Genomic DNA, 20000 nt, shown 5'->3' on the forward strand with positions numbered 1-20000 from the left:
CTGAGAGACTTTGTAATGTCACAGCATCAAAATGAGATATTCTAGTAAACATCAGTTTACAATTATATACTTTATTATATACTATTATTTTATTTTTACAATGTAAAAAATATTTTTTTTAAATATAAAAAAACCTTTTTGTGAACCTACTGTATATGATCCGTAAAAATGAGTTTTCCCAATTGTTTTGTGACGGTTATTTAAAGCAGTGGTTCTCAAACTGGGGGCCCCAAGGTGGTTCCGGGGGGGCACAGATTTTGTGGTATTTTATGAAATATAGAAATTTATCATTCAATTTTATGTAATCAAACATCAGAAAAATAAGACCACCAACCAAAAGAATCAATGTTTCAGCATTGTATAACTGAATATGTTTTTGGTTTAATTAAAATGTTTAGTTTAAGATTATAAGTAATTATTTGGGGGGCCGCAAAGCAATGCACTCTACACAAAGGGGGCCTCACAACAAAAAAAGTTTGAGAACCACTGATTTAAAGGGTCACTGAAGAATTGAAATACCTGTCATAGGTATGAACAGACCCAGACCCTGAACAAATGTTCCCGGGAATACTGCTTTCACTTGTTTCTTTCTCCAATTTTTCATTCACTTACAGCCATTTGGCATCTTCTGAAAGGGGTTGTAATTCGGGTACTTTGGGCTCCTTGGATACCAAATGCTGGTTTACTGGATCAATGACCGCTGGACCAAAAGCTCTGAAGCTTCTACCATGAATAACAATGAGATTCAAACTCAACTTCACTCGATTTCCTGAAATGAACGAGCAAAGAAAACATTCTGTATTTCAACTGTGATACGATTCTCGTATTCTTGATAAATGATATGAAACATCAAGAATAGTGCCGCAGAAATGAGAAGAGTTTATTTACTGTCCAGCATTGAAACACTTGACCAATGTATCAGGCAAGTAAATTTGAGCTGCAATGTTGTCAGTTTTCTGCGGCTCAAGAGTCATTGGTCACATGACAGTTAAAGCTCAGATGATTGGCTCAATAAACCTGTATGCAGAGGGGGGCATCTGTAGGGGTGGATGGGGTACTTCATAAAAGGGAGAAGCCCTGAGGTATGTCCTGCCCCAAATTCTAATTTGAATAGGAAATATTTCATCGCAAGGCTCTCAACAGGTTGTTCATCTCAAAATCGTGTGATTTTTTACCCACCCACGTGACGTTCAACATGTTTTGAGACCTCCCGGCGTCTTCAGAACACAAATAAAAATATTTAGGTGACATCCGAGAGATTTCCAGGCCTCCTCATAGACATCATGGTTATAGATGTTGTCAAGGTCCAGAATGTACTAAAAACATCGTTAAATTGGTCCATCCGTGCTCTTGTGAACGCGCACCATAGACTGATAAAACAGAGGAGAATATATCCATGAAAGTCGTTATTTTGGTTTGTTTTTCGCACATAAAGTATTCTCGTCACTTCAAAAAATTAAACTGAACCACTATGATGGACCAATTTAACAATGTCTTTAGTAATACTTTTCTGGACCTTGACAACTACTATAACCATGACGTCTACGAGGAGGCCTGGAAATTGGAATGGAATATTTGTGTGATTTTTGAAAAATCACTCAAATTTGATTTTGGGATGAACTTACCCTTTAAGTATTTCAAGTCTTACCGGCGAGACGCAACACGGCTTGTCTAATGGGATCGTCGCATGGCGCCACGCCGCATCCAGTGTGGACAAAATGTAAAATATAACGGGTTCTAATGCGTTCTATTGTCTTTTATCGTGTCGCATTGCGCCACGCCACGTCCAATGTAGACACAATGTTAGTAGAATTAGTTGATTTTTGAATGACAGTCATAAGAAAAAATAAAGAAAAGTTTAGCTTGAAGCAAAGTTTTCTTGTTTTAAAAAAATATAAAATTAAAATAATAATATATATTGTAAATTATTGTTGTTGTTTTTATTTATTTACCAGAAGTATCCAACAAATAACATATTCACAAAACATGTCAGAATTTACAATGCATTAATCAAAAACTGTATATGTTCATAACAAATATTTGGTTACATAGACCGATCGGTGTATGACATCAAGTCTCGCGATAGGAAGTCGAAATCAGACCTTTCAAATTACTCTCGCGATACTTAATGTCATATAACGATCGGTCTGCGCAGCCCCGCACAATACCCAAAAAGCCTTTTCTGTTTGCCGGGGGTGGGTAATCCTCTCTGCTGACGTCACACAGCACGGGTTGATACCACACTCGCTCACTCACTCACTCACTCAGAGTTCGCGGTTGAGTGACACAGTCAGCGCTCGAGGAGTCAGCGTCCCGTTATCCGTTAAACTCTCAACAGTTGGTGTGACTGCAGCAGAAGCGCTGGGACTCTTGAGAAATGGGTATGTAAACCTGAAACTTTACCGATAAACGCCGTAGTTTTACCGTAGAAGAGTTTAGCGTTGCTTTGAGACGTTGACAGAAACGCGACATCTGTGAGAAACATCCCATTGTTTTCTCTTGCAAAGCTTTTTGCTTTCCTGCGGTTTTGTGAGGAGTTTTCCAGCGATTAGCATGTGTTGAGGTAACCGAGCAGCTCTTGAGAAGCGAGATTATGGATTAAAGAGATTTACCTCACGAGCTGCAGAGCAGCTGCAGTAAAACGCTCGAGCGAAACTTCTCGTCACAACAACAGCGGACTGCACTACATAGTGCGCTAGTCTGACTTCATAGAGTAGTAGAGTGTAGTTTATGAGCTCTCTGCTGGTTCACATCGCTTCAGGGTTCGCAGTAGTGACAATAACACATTGTGACTTGTGGTGATTGTGTTTGAAAGCGAAGGGAAGAGAAATGAGTTTTCCATCGTCTCATCTGCTTTCTGAATTTATCCTTCGCATTGGGAGCACATGTCTCTCATCGTGCGCACTCAGGTATGCAAACTACAAATGCGTTGCACTGCTCAAGCAATTCTGTTTGTTTTGCAAAACAAAGCACACATTCACAGTTTTTACCCTGCTGTCCTGGACCCAAACCCGTGACCCATTTAAGGGTCCACCCGTCAACAGGGTTAATGCTGTTCTCACTCTACTTCATGTCCTACATGTTTCTAAATATTTATAAGTTCTTTAGACGAGTGGGGAATGATGTCTGTGATATCACTCACGAGCAGAGAGAGAGAGAGAGAGATGCTGATTCCATGGATGTTTAAAAGCTTCTGACTGAATTATGGGCTTTGGGACACTAAGAAGGGCTGTGGGCCAGATGGGCCACTCACATTCTGACCTCAGGAATCTGTTGAATACTAACCTGTTTCCTGCAGTTGTCATTGGCACGGACTGCACACTTCTTAACATTATTGTAGCAATTCAAACAAAACTGAAGGTTCCGTCATTGACTAAAAGCTCTTGGTCATAGACTTCGGTTCTATTTCTAATAGGGTCCATTAAATGAAAAACACCAGTGCACTAGTCTTTCCAATCGTCAATAGAATGCGTAAATAATGTGTAACGTGAATGTAGTGATTTTCATGTGAACGTGTTAATTCGCACAAGCTTACTGTATGGATGGATTTTAACAAGCTATGGATTTGATTAGAAATAACATGAGCAAATAATGTTAGAATAATTCAATTAAATCATGTTTTTTTATTGTGGGTTCCAATTAATATCAATCAAACTTCAGTTGGTTTGTTTTGATTCAAGCCATAATGACTCAAAAAGCCAACTAACACAAGAATACACGATAAAAACATGATAAAAAACATGATTTTTGAAAAGTTTTATAAACGGAGTTAACTCATTTTGGAACCAAACTCTTAATGTATTGTTGTATGAAATAACCCTAAATAACCATAATGATCCCATAGCCCCTATATAAATCTTTTTATTTTATTGTTTTTATTCGCAAGTATTTCCTTAAGTTGCCTTAAATCACGAGGGATTTCTTTAATGACATGGTGTGTTTGTGGGTTCTACAGAAAGTTTTGGGAGCTGATTTGGCTCTTCACAGCTGCATTGGTTTGTTCTCTCTCACAGTACTGGCTCTGTGTGTCTAATTCATCGGCCGTGTCTTTGTGTGACTCTAGAGACTGTTAACATGAAGTAGTTCCAGTGAGCTTGAATGTCCTGAGAAGAAGAATAAAGCCAGTGAATTGAGCGGCCTCTTTCAATGAAGTTAGTCCAGCACTGCAGCTGTATGTTATCCACACACTTTTACTCATCATACAACATTTTGGGGTTTTTTAAAGGTTTGTGAATGGACGGTTTTATTTTCTGTTGGTGCACTGTGATTATTTTTTTTAAGTCAGACAGATGAACTGTGTTGTTGGATGGATGAAAGGCGACGCTGGTCAGTAAGAATGGCACGATAGCCCCAGAATGAGAGTTTTGTGCCAATTGTCTCTTTATGGTTTGTGATGATTCACATTGCGTTATACTTGATGTATTGAACATTGTTACGACGATTTTCTAATTACAGTTGAGACGATTATTGAGCTGGCAAACACAGATGAAGTTTTGTCATTGCCTTTGCAAGAATGTCTTATTTGTAACTGGATGATTCAGATCAGGGGAATTTAAGAGTCTGTCATTAAAAAAGATTTATTTTTATTCATCAATCTAATTCAGTGCTATTAAAATAGATTAGATATACGGCATAGTTTTAAAGGGACAGTACACTATATGGCGTTCCAGACACTTTCTCAAAATTGCTGATTGTATCCGTTTGATGCCTTATAAAACAAACCTGTGTATTCCCAGAAGTTGCGTAAAGGCAGCCAATCAGGGTGGAGCTTGTGATTTCAGCCAGCTCTTTGGTTCATAGTGGACCACAAGCATCACGCGGTCAGTAAAGGGACTGTGGGGGGTCGTGGTTGGGTTTGTCGTCTGTAACTGAGCCTAGAAATCTGCGTTTGTGAATTCTTGGTGTGATGTGGCTCTTCTCTTTCTCTTACGCACATTTTTCAGCATGACGTTCACCATACTGCAGTGTTGGAAAGTTTGAGTCACGTAGCATTTACACTTGGCCTGTATTGCCTCGGTGCTGACGGCATCCAGAACTGAGAGCGTAATCACATTGGCTTCTAATAAAATGTTATGATTTGATTTAGGGGAGAGTTTAAATCATTTAAATCTCATGGGTGTGGCTGTGTTGTTTGATTTGGATCTAGTATTACAGTCTGTTGAGTGTTGGGGTAAATATGACATCAGTCTGTTTGCTGGGTTTTTCCTGGCTCAAAATGAGGCGGAGGTGGTGCAATTCGCGTGTAGGCCTACCGTCCCTTTAAGTAGCTAAACAAAACACTTATATTAAAGTAAAAAAAATTGATGAAAATGACAACTAATGGGTTATACTACATTAAAAAATATTACATTTATTCACCCGAACAGAAAAGTTTATTTAGAAAATGTTATACAAGCTTTTTATCCTTTTCAACTAACTTTTCAGCCCATAAATTAAACAGTCTTACTAAATGAGCAAAGTTCATTCACATCCTGTGGTTCACTAAGCTTTGAATGATTCGCTGATCTCTTACATTCTGTTTAAACGAATCCGTTCAAATGAGTCATTTGTTTGCGCAATGTGCGTTCATACTAGCGAACTCGCTGTGTACAGTATAACGCTGATTCAACGAGCCAACTTCACAGCCAAAAACATTACAATGATGTACAGCACGTTAATTTAAGAAACCTTTTCAATAAATTGAACACATGAACAGCCATCAAACACCGCTCCTAAACTGTTCTACTGAACTCTTCAGCGCCTCACTGTGCTGATAACGAAAGAGCGCCTCCATTGTGGCGTAATGCCGCAACCGCAGTTACAAATGACAGTCTGTTTAATGCCTGCAGTGTTTTTTGTGAAGACACTCGACATCATTTTGCCGAGAGTTGGAGGCGGCACGAAATTTGACTGAGGCGGCCGCCTCCAATATCTCTATGCAGGGAAAACCCTGGTTTGTCAGACTCAAAAGCATTTTTAGGGTCTGTCTATTGACTCCCCTGATGTGCCAGTGAGGTGTTCAACTTTTGCTGATGACACAAAACTCCTCCCTTACAGACCACCTGACTCTCCCACTTTACATGATTCAATCAATTACTGATAGAAGTCAATATACCACCCCCCCACCCCATTCTCCATCTGAAGTGTTTTGGCATGTGCTTATATATGAATGTATGACTTTTGACTCGTTTAAACTTAAACGCTGATGTGTGTTGAGAGACTGACAGCCCGTGAGCAGAAACCGAAGGTGAGATGTTGTTTCTGCAGCTTTGAGAGAAGTTCAAGGTGTCGAGATGGAAAGTTCAAAGGAAAGGTCACATTTAGTCACATGACTGTGAAGCATTCATCTCATCCTCTCATCCTTTCATCTCCTCTCCTCACGTTCTCTCTCCTCGCATCCTCCCGTGTCGTTTTCTCCTCTCACCTTCTCTATTCTGCTCTCTTCTTCTCCTCATCTCCTCACATCCCCTCTCATTTTTTCTTCTTCTATCATCTCCTCCTCTCCTCTCTTATTCTCCTGGGAGCTTGCTGGGTTTGTCCTTCATTTTTATTTGTTTCGTCTACTAATCACGGGGTACACAAAGAGGGACATTGTGAACTGTGATATGAAATGATATGGCAGTGTATGTGCTGAGTGGGAGTGCTTGCTCAAGCATGGCCAATTTTCCTCACATTTGGTCATCAAAGGGCCATTCACAGGCATAAGAGCGAGGCGGACTTGTGGTCCTTTTTAAAGAGTTGTTTCAGTAGTACCATGAATGAGAATAAAACTAGCAATAAGATCAGCAATGTTTGTTAAAATCTGTACAGATGAGATCTAAAGTGATGCTACTTTAAGGTCCAGTTTTCATCAACTTCTTGAACCCATGATGTCAGTGACACAGATTTGGCTGTTATCTTAGTCTGCTCAATAGTAACAATTTCTTCTCAAGAATCAATTTGACAAGTTATAACCGAATGGATACGATTATAGTTTCTTTTTAATATCTTTCTGTTGGCAAAATATTAGTTCAGAAACCAAAAGAATGCACCCTTGTCGTTTTAAATTGCCCAAGCTAACAATGCAAGACTACGTAAGTTTTTAATAAAACTTTCAGAGGGTTTCCTTCAACGTTCAAGCTAGGGATGCACCGATACCATTTTTTAAAGACCGAGTACGAATACCGATATTTTTTTTCTGGTACTCGCCGATAACGATACCTATAACCGATGCCTGTATAATGTACAATAATGTTAATAAACCAGTATCTTACTGGTACATTTTCTTTTTTTCTTTTGTTTTTAGGTCTACTTAAATTTAAGTACTATTTTTTTATGAAGTTCTATTTTTTATGATAAGTAGCACAATTTTACTAGCACATTTACTTCAGTTTACTAAAGTAAACAATATACTCTGTGGTCAAATTATAAAAAAATTAAGGGGGGTGGTGTGGTAAAATGTGAGCTGGGGCGGAAAGCTCCACAAGCACAATGCGTTCAGGTTCAGCACACGCAACCGCACCACTCTTTCACACACATTCACGCAAAACAAGCAGAATACATATTTAAACAGTATCTGAATATTTCGTTAACTGTTACGTTAGCTGTTCAGCGCAAATTTCTTGTTAGGAAATGTCTGGAATCCTCGATTCCGTCCGTGTTTTCCACATTGCTGAAATCATAGGGCTCTATGTATGTCACGTGAGGTATCGGTCTTTGGTATTGGTGTGTCATTACGAGTACGAGTACGAGTACGTGAGCTTGGTATCGGGCCGATACCCGATACTGGTATCGAGAGTCACGTGAGGAAAGTGAAACATTTGTTGGAATCACGATGCTGGCTCAACATTGTCAAGTCTGTCAGCCATCGGCGATGGACGATGGCATCGTCTATCGGCCCAACCCTAGCAGAAATATTACAATATGTTGCATGATTTCATGTTATAAATGTTACACATTCACTTGCTTCAACTTTACTTTTCTAGTTGGATTTACTGTTGATTAAAAAAACAGATATTTGTTTTGTGAAAGCTTTGTTAAAATAAATCACACTGTGCTCTACCTCTTGTCACTTGTGGATGGTATTGATGATCGATTCTGTTTTTCTGGATGACCTATTTACATTCCTGTGTGCAGAGAACAGTAACCAGAACATGAGAGTAACAGATGTATAAACAAGAGATGGAAATCAGTCACTCTCAGGGTTAAAGCGAAGAAAATCTTATATAATGGGATATGTGTAACACTAATTCACGGTAATGCAATGCATTTTCTGCTGTAAATATGTACGTGGTCATGTCTATTTTTAGATAATCCAGTGAATGAAATACTTCACAAATAAATGTATATGGTTCTGTCATTATGGTCTGTCCTGCTGCATTAGTGTAGTCACGTCTGTTCAGTGCTGTATGATTCAGGATTATAGGGATTTAAGTGAAAATTAAAAGGAATGTAGTGTCATTTTTTCCAGTATTGTTATAATCTTCTAAACTCTAATAGGGTCTGTTTTTCTTCTGTGGGTTTATTGGTGAGATCTCAGAGGTCTGAAATGATCTTCTGTCCTCCTGCGCTCATATTTCTTGATGTTGAATCAAAGACTCTTAATTCAAACATGACACGTCATGTGAAGTTAAAGCCTCTCCAGTAGCAGCATGCAGGAAATCTTTAAAGTCCGTCTTTGCCACCAAAATAAGGAGGATATTTTTCCTCTTTCAGATTTCTGTGCTCTGGGTTTGAATGGCCTAAGTGAAAGTTGTTGGGAATGCGGATTTAAAGGGAGCTGAAAGGCCTGGAGTTCTTGGCATTGGGCCTGTGGAGCACATTCAAGACTTCACAGATAGCTCTTTGTGTTTCACTCATTTACTGTCGCTGTGACCAGACAAAAGCTTCAGAATCTCTTCATTTGGCCAGCGAGGAGCCCTCAGCATATGAATGGATGGATGGAAATACCACAGACTCTGAATTCACATCCGCACTGCAACAAAATCTTTTGGTTAAGCAGTATCTGCCTATTGTCCAGGGAAAATAGATAAGCATCCTCAAAACAAAATTAATTTACTTAAAACGTTCTAGTTCATCTAAAATGTATGTTTTGTATTTCTGATTGTGTAGTGTGTAAAGAAAAGCTGAAGTTTTAAACAGTCAAAATAAGCATTTTCACATTTGAGTGTATTTGTGCAAAAGTGTCAAATACAGCATTAAGGTGTTGTGAGGGGTTGCCAGGGTGTTGCTATGTGGCGTTTTTAGAAAGTTGCTAGGTCCTCAAATCTTTACTTAGGGGGGTAATGTACAGGCAGCCGGTTGTTATGGCAGAAATAATCCCCGACAGTGTGATCAGGACCTTGTATCACACTGAAGGGGCTTATTTTGCGATAACAGCCGGCTGCTTGTACATTTTCCCTCTTATTACACGGCTACTTGCCACATGAGAAAAAAACTGGACTTGAAATTTTATTAGCTCATTTTTATTTAGACCTTCAGTGCAGGAAAAGCCGTTTACTTTCAGTTTTAAGGTAAGAAATGACGTTCAAATGTCACGAATGGGCAATTTGGTTTAATCATTTGTAAATATAATGTTATATATGTTATTAAAAGACCTGTCAAAATGATCTTCTGCATCTGGGTTACCGTGTGTTATTAGTTTTGAGAGGTTGTTATCTGGGAATAACGAACCTGCAAATGTCGCGACCGGCCAATCAGAATCAAGCATTCCAACGAGCTGTGTGATAATAGGCTATATTCATGTCTCCTGACATGACTTGTTGAGGAAATGCCTAATGCTTTTGTTTGAGCAATAGTAATAACAATTGTTGAATGTTTAATTTCTCTGTGATCTTGGTGATGTGGTCATCAGTATAAATATTGCAGGTTTATATCAGGTTTGTTTTTAAATGAGGCTGTCAGTTGTTTCGGGACAGGATTAGGAGAGCTCATTACTTGGACTCTCTGTAAATTCCCCTGTGATTCCCAGACACCCTTGAGTCGCTCCAGCAGAGCTGAGGGATGTTACGTAACACATCCATGATTCACCTTCTGGTAGAAATTAAGCATCCAGCTGCATGTGACTGTGCATCTGTGGACATCAGTCATGCAGTCACTGCTGAATACAGCTGCTGTTTGATGTTCATTTCCCAGCGAAAATCCTCAGGATCTTCCTATAATATGTGTAAAGAACACGTGGGCCAAACAGACCATATCACGATTCACGACCAGAGTCATGAGATTTTTCTCACACAAAACGACAGCTGCTTGAAATTCTATATCATGTGAGTTATCAGTAGAAGCTTGGCAAATAGGAAAGTTGACAAATAGTTTTGGGAAGTTAAAAAGACCTTTGGTATGGCATGCTTACACAGTACAACTATTTATAAGCGTTATACATGACATAAAATCAGATGACTTTTACATGAAGTGAAAAGACTATGGAATATTTATTCATAAAAAGGTCAATTACTCATTGAAGAAATGGTGACCAGATTGAGCTCATATGACAGACACTTTCTTTTGCTTATATGTCCATTAAATTGTATGTGTCAGCTACTCAATAACTGTAGATGAAATTCAGAATTGGTGAAACTCAGATTATGTGTAAACATCTCATGCTTAACATGCTTAAAATGTGTTTGTGTAATAGAGAATTGGTGGAAAAAAGATTTTCTGAATAGTGTGTGTTTTGACATGTGGATAATTTGTGAATGTATACAGCCATGCTAAAAGCCAGCTGTCTCTGATTCACTGTAGCTTACAACAACCACCATTTCACTCTCATGGCAGTCATTTATTTATTTCATTTAGCTTACACACCAAAGATACAGTTTTCATTTTTGAGTTGTGATTAGCATAGTTCTGTAACTCGTCAATGCTATAGACTTGATGCAGTGATGCAGAAAAACCTTAACAAGAAGAATTGTGCAAGTCAAACATTTGAGGCATAATATTACTCGTTGTGAATTACTTCAAAGATATTAATATTAACAAGACGCGCCACTGCCTTTATAATGAATAGCGAGGTATGCAAACGTTCAATATGGCGGGTCTAGCGAAGGAAGTCCCGCCTTCCAGTAAAACGAGCCAATCGTCAATCAGTAAAGACTGATGATTCTCTGGGGCGGGGCTCTCGTGAGGCGCTTGCCAGCCTGGGCACATGCGCAGCTGATGATGCGTTATGATACAATTCATGTCATGTTTAATTATTGATCAGAAATATGCTGTTTAATTGTGATTTTTGCCAACGATTTTAGAAATATATGCCTTCCCTCATTCAAGTAGATAGGACTGTGGACATGCTATGACATAAATAGGGTATGCATTGACGTCACTTTCCCACGTGAACACACCGGGACACGCTCCCTTGAGTGGTAAAACTAAGGCAAAATGGCTGCATTCAATAGGAGGAACAAAAACCGTGACTAAACCACGCAATTATTTGCTAAAACTACAAGCAGCTGGACTCGACGGTGATCCTTACGACTACCTTATGAATTACAAAGGAATCAGGTGTTCTTAGACACTCAAATGTTGCGCGGTATTGCGTTTCCTGATATTGTAACCCTTCATTTTGCCCAGTGTTTTACCACTCAAGCAGGCGCGTTCCGGCGTGCTCACGTGGGAAAGTGACGACACGTGCATACCCTCTATAGCTGCCCAGAGGTGTTGCAAACATGGCCGCCGAGTGGCATAACTTCTGTAAACGGACTTTGGTTATTTTACCATAGTGCCAGGCATTCAAGGGTTTAAATCAGAATGAAGCAATTTTTTGTTACAAAAGTAGTTAAAAAATTTGTTACACAAAAAAGTTATTACAAAAATTATTTGGGAACCACATCTGACCTATGAAACCTCATAATCGTCCTTATTAGGGTAGAACTTGTACCTTCATTTTGTGTGTGTGTTACAATGCTCTCTCACAGGATGAAGCCTGTATTTAATTCAGCGTTCTTCAGAAGCCAATCAATGGGGCAGCTGTTTGCTCTCATGAATATTCAATGAGCTGAGCTATAGTCGACTGCTTAGATTGATTCAGTGTTCAACAAGTCTGCTAGTATTCTCTATGAATTGACATGTAGAAGAACAGTGATACTCAATGGACAAATGATAAAAAGTGTTTGAGAGTACAGTACAGATGTAATGATCAACTTTTACACATCAGAAAAGAAGATTGTTCATATTTTATATAAGACATCTTCACACAGGGTTTAGGTATCAGTGTGCACATGCTTTTATTTTATTTTCAAGGGTTTTGGAACGAATTGGATTAAAGAAAATAATTGGCGAAGCAACATTTTCTGTTTAAAGTTTTTTTACTTCATGATTTTAAATTGAAAATCAGCCAATTAGAGCTCGGAACAGAACTCTTTCAATAGTGTTTTAAAAGCATCTCGGGGTGAGACTTTAAGAAGCTGAATGGTGAATAATCAAAAAGACCATTTCTGGACAACGGGCGAATACACTGAAGATGATCAAATATAACAGCTTTCATTGATTTTGCATTTCTTTAACAGTAAAACAGGCTGCTTTTCAAAAGTTCAAAGGGCCACATTTATACTTATTTTTAAAACTAACATAGTTTTAAAATAACTATGGAGGAGCACAAATGTAGCTTGGGAGTTATGTTGTGGCTTATAGTTTTAGGGACATTGTTTATTTACACAAATGTAATGGTTCTTTAGACTTCGAATCATGAGTAAGACACTGGATTGAGATATAATGCTCTCTCAGCCGTCATCTGGCTTCATGTTTCTCTGAGCATCAGTTTCTTTTTACTGTGGGGCCAGTCCGCGGGTGTAAAGTCACATGAGAAGACACGTTTTGCTTGAAAACAACCTCAAAACAGTTACGTTCCCCCCAAACCCTACCAACAACACAAACATGTCATTAGAGATGTGCTGCTTCAGACATTCAGAGGATTCACTTCAACACGAGCAATTAGGTTTTATAAGGGAATCTCACCCCAACATCACTGATGCCCGGAACAAAACCTTTTTTCACAAAATTCTTCAGAATTGAAAAGCTTTAATAGCTTAAGATGGCTTGACTCTGTCTAAAAGGAATTCTCGATCGTTTCCAAAACAGAAAACGGGCATCATCCTTCCTTATAATGCAGAATGTTGAACAGTAAAAATTGTTATAGCTCAGTTGTCGTCACTTTACTTCGTCCCCATCAGTTACACATATGCTGTATGTCTATAAGATAAATCACAGATGAGCTCTCTTTTAATTGTTTTAGACACGATGAGATTAAATGGAGAGCGAAAATGTAAACTTTTGCTTGTCTTTAGTGTCAGATGTTTCTCCTGAGAAAAAGAGATCTCAGCAATGTCACAAACTAAGCTCAGATTTGTCAACATCTCATTTGTGTCTGTTTTTATTTCTCCAAAGCCATTTTATATCCAGTTGAGACTTGAATGAAGCATGACTGAGAACTCCACACATTAAATATTTGGCATGTGGAAAGCGGTTTAACTTCTGTTGTGTGATATTTTCCATGTAAGAGGGTGTGATATTCTTGCTGTAGATTCTGTCATTGACTGCATGAAACACGTCAACAGACATCGATTGACATAGAAAGTTATTTGGGTTATGTCTCTGACAGTCAAATCAATATTGAATATTTGTTTCATACGGAGTGCGCACTATGAAGTGGGTCAGTCTGATGTGTTGTGCTGTTTGTACAGGGCACAAAGTTGCTGTCTGTCTGTTGTTTGTCTTTCAGTGTTGTGTACACTGAAAACAAGTATCTGTTGGATTTACATGAAAAAATGATGTACATCGGTTTCACATAATAAAGTTATGTTTACTCAGCATTTCATTATGTTCAAGTTGCCGAATTTATGTTTGTTAAACAAACATGATTTTTATATGTTAACGTTTCATATTTTCATTTAACGTTGTCAACATAAGTGTTTTTAGTTAATGTGACATAATATTTTCTTTTATCTCTAACAAGATATGAAGTTAACCAAGCTTAACAGAAATTCAAATTCATAAATGTAACCACCCACAACCTAAGCAAAGGCAACGCTTTTCTAAACAATGGTAACCACAAAACTTAAAAATATAACAAACTCCTCTAATTCTCAAAGATAAATAAACATTAATCCCTAACAAGTGTTTCTCTTTACTGAAAAACACATAAAACAACACGTAATTAAGAAAATAACTCAAAATGCAGTCTTACGCAAAGCATGCTGGGAAATATAAGTCTTCTGCCTAGTTGTAACAATTATGTTAACGCAACACAAATTATTTATGTAGTGCCAACATGAATGGATTAAGTTACACAACTGAACATGAAAAAATCATGTTGTGACAAAATTGAACAAAAATGATGTTGATTTAACTTATTTAAATTAATCAAATTGGACAAGCAGCCAAAATCATTTTTTTCAGTGTATTTATAGACAGGAGACTGCAGGTCACAGTTGTGTGTGTTTTGTAACAGCTACACATGAGATGTTTGTCAGTTAAATCAGAAACAAATGTATGATACTATGCAATGTACGCCGCTTTGGATAAAAGCGTCTGCCAAATGCATAAATGTAATGTAAGTGTAATTTTGTTTGATTAATTGTGAGATGAGAAGATTGCTCTATGATCTCTGATCCACACTCCTTCAGAGTGTTTGTGGGAATCTCTGCTCTCTCATGGCACATCTCATCTGCATCTCTCTTGTGAAGCTGAAGAAGTGTGTGTGCGTGCGTGCGTGTGTGTGGCTATTGTGAGGCTCTGGTGTTCATGAGAACCTTCTGTTTTGTGTGTCACAGCGTCCTCGGATGCTACGGGTGACTGAACACTGGACTGTTATTCAGCCTCAATGATGACAAACACAATACAGCCCTCATGCGTCCTCAGCCCTTTGACACCCTCACAAACACCACAACCAATAGTTCAAACACTTTCATATTTAGAATCTAATGTAGAGTTTACTTGTTCTTCCTACTTATTTCCTACAGATTATGTGGAAAAATCCTGAATAGCATCTGTTGCTATCTTCAAGTCAAATCCTGAACGTGTTCGTATTAGCTTTCTATAAACTCTCACATGACAGGTCAGGTACTATAATATTATAATATGTACACATTGAAATGGTTTGCAATAACTGAACGGTTTTAAGGGTGCGTTCATGTAGTTCGGTTCTTTTGGTCCGGACCAAAAAAGAAAATAATCTGGTTCGCTGAGCGTTGGCATTTTAACAGCGAACCTAAAGATATCGAACCTAACAGCTTTCGTGATTGGACAGCTTTTATGATTTATATTTTAAAACGGAACTTACCGGACATCCAAAACAATGCTGAGAGCTGGGTATACGTGCTCAGTGTATGCCTGCGCATATGAGGGGATTTTTAGCAAGATGGTAACTCGCGAAGACCTCATGAAGTGTTTGAAGCCGTCAAAACGGCGCCAGGATTTCCTCCGTTACATGCGCAAGCACTGATCTAATAATCTTTCCTTTTATATTACCAAATCACTAGATGCTGGGGTCGTATATTGTTATCACTTCCTGTTTTTGGTTTGGTTCGATGCCTTTGGTCCGTGTTTCGTTCATATTTCAATCGAACCGCGCCAGAGTTCGTTTGAAAGTGGACCGAGACCTCTCTTTTCAGCGGTCTCGGTCCGCTTGTTTGGTGCGCACCAGGGTTCGGGTGGCAGCATTCACACTTACACAAATAAACCGCACTAACAGAGCAGTCACACCAGAGTTCGTTTTAATCGAACCGAACATGGCACATGTGAACACACCCTAAAGGATAAAATACACTACAAGACTTTTGCTCAGATTTTCAGTCTGGACTTGTGCCAGTCTGCAGTTTGATCAGTTGGTGTGTTTATCTGAAACTTTCATGAAGTCTGCAAGTGTATGATGTCCAGTTTAAAAAAAATCTGTTGAGATGTTAAAAGTCTCGTAGTGTATTCCAGCCATAAGACTTCAGAAAGTTTGCGGTGGATGCAGATGGAGAGACGGACACATGAATGATAGTGTTTGTGTTTGCATGATGAACACATGCGTGGTCTACCATCCGAATTAAGAATGTCAAACCTGTATGTTGGTTGAGTTAATGTTCATATATATTTGATCATTTTATCTTCAATATAATATAATTATCAGGGAGAAGGTCTTGATTGACATTATATAATCGATCATATAGATGACGTTGTTAATTGTTAAAGTTGACTGTACAGTCTGTTTACTTTTTATTACCGATGAAGGACAGCAATGCAGCATGCTAGCGTAATATTTTCTTCCTTCTATTAATCCATTCGTCTTTCTATTTGGCCTATATGTTCATCCTTTTATTTGATCCTTCATTCGCTTTCTCTTTTGTTTGTTTATTTGGCGGTTCTTACGTTTCTTTTCTTTCTTTCTACCGCTCATTGGGTTGGTCTCCTCCTCCCTTGTCTCTGTATTTTCCTCCTCCTCTGCTTCCTCCGTCCGTTCTGTCCTCCATTGTCTTCTCTGTGGTTCTCAGGGGCCGGGCAGCAGATGGAAAGCTAGTTTGTGCTGCGTGTTTTTTAATATGATAATATATTCGGGGGGGGGATGTTGTGGGGGTCTCTTACGCCTCTTTGCATTGTGCTGGTATGGGAACGTGTCTGTGACCTGACCGTCTTCAGTCGGATGTTGACTCCTTGTGGGTTTTGAGTTCTTCGGGGATGTGAAGTGAAGGCAAAGAGAAAGACAAGAGAGAGTGCGTACAGACAGACAGACAGAGAGAGAGAGACGGACAGAGAGAGAGACAGAGGAAGAGCGAGGTATAGAACAGACCGAAAACAAAGGAGGAGAAGCATCGGAGAAGCAGGAGGTGGATTTTTGTTGGTTTCGTGTAGAACAGCCATGGAAACATCGTATGATGACACTGAAGATGAACGGCAGGAGAAACAAGGTACCCGTACATCTCACATCACATCTTACACATCGATGCTTCATTGTGATGAGCACCAGATCACTGTGAGACGGTCAATACTGTCCGTGCTTTGTTCATCATCTCACGGTTTTAGAGATTTAATGACTGCAGGTTTTTAATTGTGCGTTGTGTTGTGTTGTGTTATGTAATACATCGGCCTGTCAGCGGTCCAGAGGCACGCAGGTCTGTTATTGTCGTATCGTCAGATTGACCTGCCCATGAACGACACGTTCACCAAAACAAGCTGGGAATGGTCGCCTCACATGTCAATCACATCAGCTCTTATTCTCTCGAAAGGGGGTGGGTCCTTCCACCAAAAGAGAGAGTAGACTAACGAATAGACAAGAAGCTGAAAAACAGATGATGTCTTGTATAGCTGGAAGAGCACAAACACTATATACAGCATCTACAGCACTGTATGTAGGACACATCCCAGGATGTACAGTTTTGATAGAAGAAGGAGTTGAAGAGAGAAACACGTAAATGTTTTTTTCTGATGCGAGACTTTTGTTTTGAAATGCGTGCGTGAAAGCTGTTGGCAGACGCCTTAGCGAGTGAGCGCTCGCTGTCCCAATTCCATATGGTGAGATGTTGTCAGGCTGAACGTCAGTGTCATTATTCTATGGTCATTTTCTTAACTTGTTACGAAATAAAAAGTCTTTCACCTCAGAAAAACGAACGTTATACAGTGCTATACTCACGCAAATGTGGCGGTGCGCGCTCTTCTCTGAATTCAATTTCACTTTATTGTTGGAATTTCTTCCAAAATTTGTCTCGCGTCCAACAGCGCTTACTGTCTTACAATAATTCATGTCCATGCGTTAATACACATCACATCACAACACAATAACATTGACAAAACCCATAGACCCCCATACATTTACCGTTCACTTAGAATCCCAAGATCTACTTTGATCCCCGACTCTGATACACAAAGGATCTACGTAGCCTGCTCAGCCTAGCGTACGGTACTCTCAATCTTCTATTTGAAGGCAGAAGTTGGTATTCCTCATACAGATTATGGGATGGATCGGCCATGGCTTTTTTCTCATACAGGTTAATAAAACAGTATGAAGCGCAAAAGAAACTGCGAGCATGGCACGCAACAACGTGTGAAATAAAAGTAAAGGACATGAAATCACATAACTGCTATTGGTGTGAGCCTGTGAAGGATTTACATGAAGGTATGATATTCATATCCATCTTTCATTAACAGTTCATGTTAATATTGTGTATTCATCACCATAGTAACTGTTGTTTCCATACATCCCAAAATGCCATCGCTTTGTGGTTTTTTGTATGTGTTTATGTTACGGTGGTGAGTGACTCAAACCAACAATTTTATTTAATAGCTAGTTTGGGACTGCTATTTCATAGCCTTAGCCTTGACTTATAGGCTCATCAGTATTAGTCATATTAGTCACACATTTTTGTTTGTATTTTAGTGTATTTTAAACAAACTACATATGATGTCATACATCCTAAAAAGTGGGTCGCAGCTTAATGACCATGGAAAAAAAGTGTGGGTTTAATGTGATTTACTGAAGAAGCGTCTTACATTTATGCATTTGGCAGACGCTTTTTATCCAAAGCGACTTGCATTGCAGTGTGCTATACATTTGTTTCTGATTCTGTGTGTCTGTGTGTGTGTGTGTGTGTGTGTGTGTGTGTGTGTGTGTGTGTGTGTGTGGTGTTGTGTGTGTCTGTTGTGTGTGTGTGTGTGTGTGTGTTGTGTGTGTGTTGTGTGTGTGTGTGTGTGTGTGTGTGTGTGTCCTGTCTGTGTGGTTGTGTGTGTGTTGTGTGTTGTGTGTGTGTGTGTGGTGTGTGTGTGTGTGTGTGTGTGTCTGTCTGTGTGTGTGTGTGTGTGTGTGTGTGTGTGTGTGTGTGTGTTGTGTGTCTGTGTGTGTGTGTGTGTGTGTGTGTGTGTGTGTGTCTGTCTGTCTGTACTCTGTGTGTGTGTGTGTGTGTGTGTGTGTGTGTGTGTGTGTGTGTGTCTGTGTCTGTGTCTGTGTCTGTGTCTGTGTCTGTGTCTGTGTCTGTGTCTGTGTGTGCGTGTGCGTGTGCGTGTGCGTGTGCGCGTGTGTGAATACATCTGCACATCATCATCTCTCCAGAGAAAATCCCTCAACACATGAAGTTGGCAGATGGGTTTGGTTTGTGTCCAGTGGTATTCTGGAAGGAAGTCATGCTGTGGTGGTGTTGTTGTGTGCAGAAGTGTCCGGAAGTGTTGACCTCTGATCTTGAGCTCAGTGATGCTGAGCACGGCTCTGATCCATCACTCTCATCATCTGGACTTTTACACCACATCTATCTCTTCTTCCTCATTCTCTGTTTTCTCTTTTAAATCCTGATCTTCTCGTCCTCTGGTCTGTGAGAAGTGCTCTTCATGCGCAGGAGGTTTTTAAGTGCAGTGTGCTTCTCATTTTGTAGGTAATTTATGGGAGCGAGTGAAGTGTGTTGATGCTGTGCATGTGGCGTTTAATGAAGGAGCTCTTTAAAGCCGGTCCTCCTGTGTCATGACCACTAGAATCTGTGTATGAAGACCTGAAGTGCTTTCTGTCTTTCGCTCCGTCAACATGTGTCCGTGAAGAGAGGAAGCAGAAAGAGTGGATTCTTGAGAGATGAGTGTGTGAGATATGAGTCTGTTGGTTTCTGTGGAAATGTTGCTCACCATCTCACAGCGTTTTCACGTTTATCTCATGTCATTAACCCTTTACATTCCGTTACATCACACTACATGAGAATCCACTGTATTGGCATTATGCACTAGGGATGCCACAATACTCAATATAATATTGAACCGTTCGGTACGACCTCCACGGTTCAATACGCGCAAGTGAATTGCGGTTTTCCGGTTTTGCATTTAAAGTTTTCCGTGCGCTTAATTCCACTGTGAACTGGCTCTGTCCGTGTTTGTCTGTATGCTGAGATGGATAAACGCATCCCCACGAGTAATATCTAATAGCGAGTGGTGGTCGGGCGGTGAAGCGAGACTGCCTGCAACACGAGACGCGGGCTGGCTTTATTGGATGCCCGTTGTACTAAAGTGATCATGTCCAAATTTGGCACATCAAGAATGTATTTTTACACTGCACACAAAAGCAGCACGTTTGCGTTGCTCTCAGCACATGCAGAAAGAGC

General features: G+C 39.5%; 1 protein-coding gene across 3 annotated transcripts in view; it reads left to right on the forward strand.

Moving 5' to 3' along the window:
* The first annotated feature begins 2248 nt into the window (after window positions 1-2248).
* The window catches only part of gpm6bb (glycoprotein M6Bb), a 28382-nt gene continuing 10630 nt past the window's right edge, over window positions 2249-20000 (forward strand). Inside the window, exon 1 of one of the 3 annotated variants that reach the window (XM_057336882.1) lies at window positions 2249-2381. In XM_057336882.1, the coding sequence (XP_057192865.1) occupies window positions 2378-2381 (4 nt within the window). In that variant the 5' untranslated portion in view covers window positions 2249-2377. Of the gene's footprint in view, window positions 2382-16302; window positions 16839-20000 lie in introns of those variants that run through there. The other 2 variants (XM_057336881.1, XM_057336883.1) reach the window with 2 other exon arrangements.

The sequence above is a fragment of the Triplophysa rosa genome, linkage group LG6 (assembly GCF_024868665.1).
Source record: "Triplophysa rosa linkage group LG6, Trosa_1v2, whole genome shotgun sequence".
Taxonomy (NCBI): Eukaryota; Metazoa; Chordata; class Actinopteri; order Cypriniformes; family Nemacheilidae; genus Triplophysa; species Triplophysa rosa.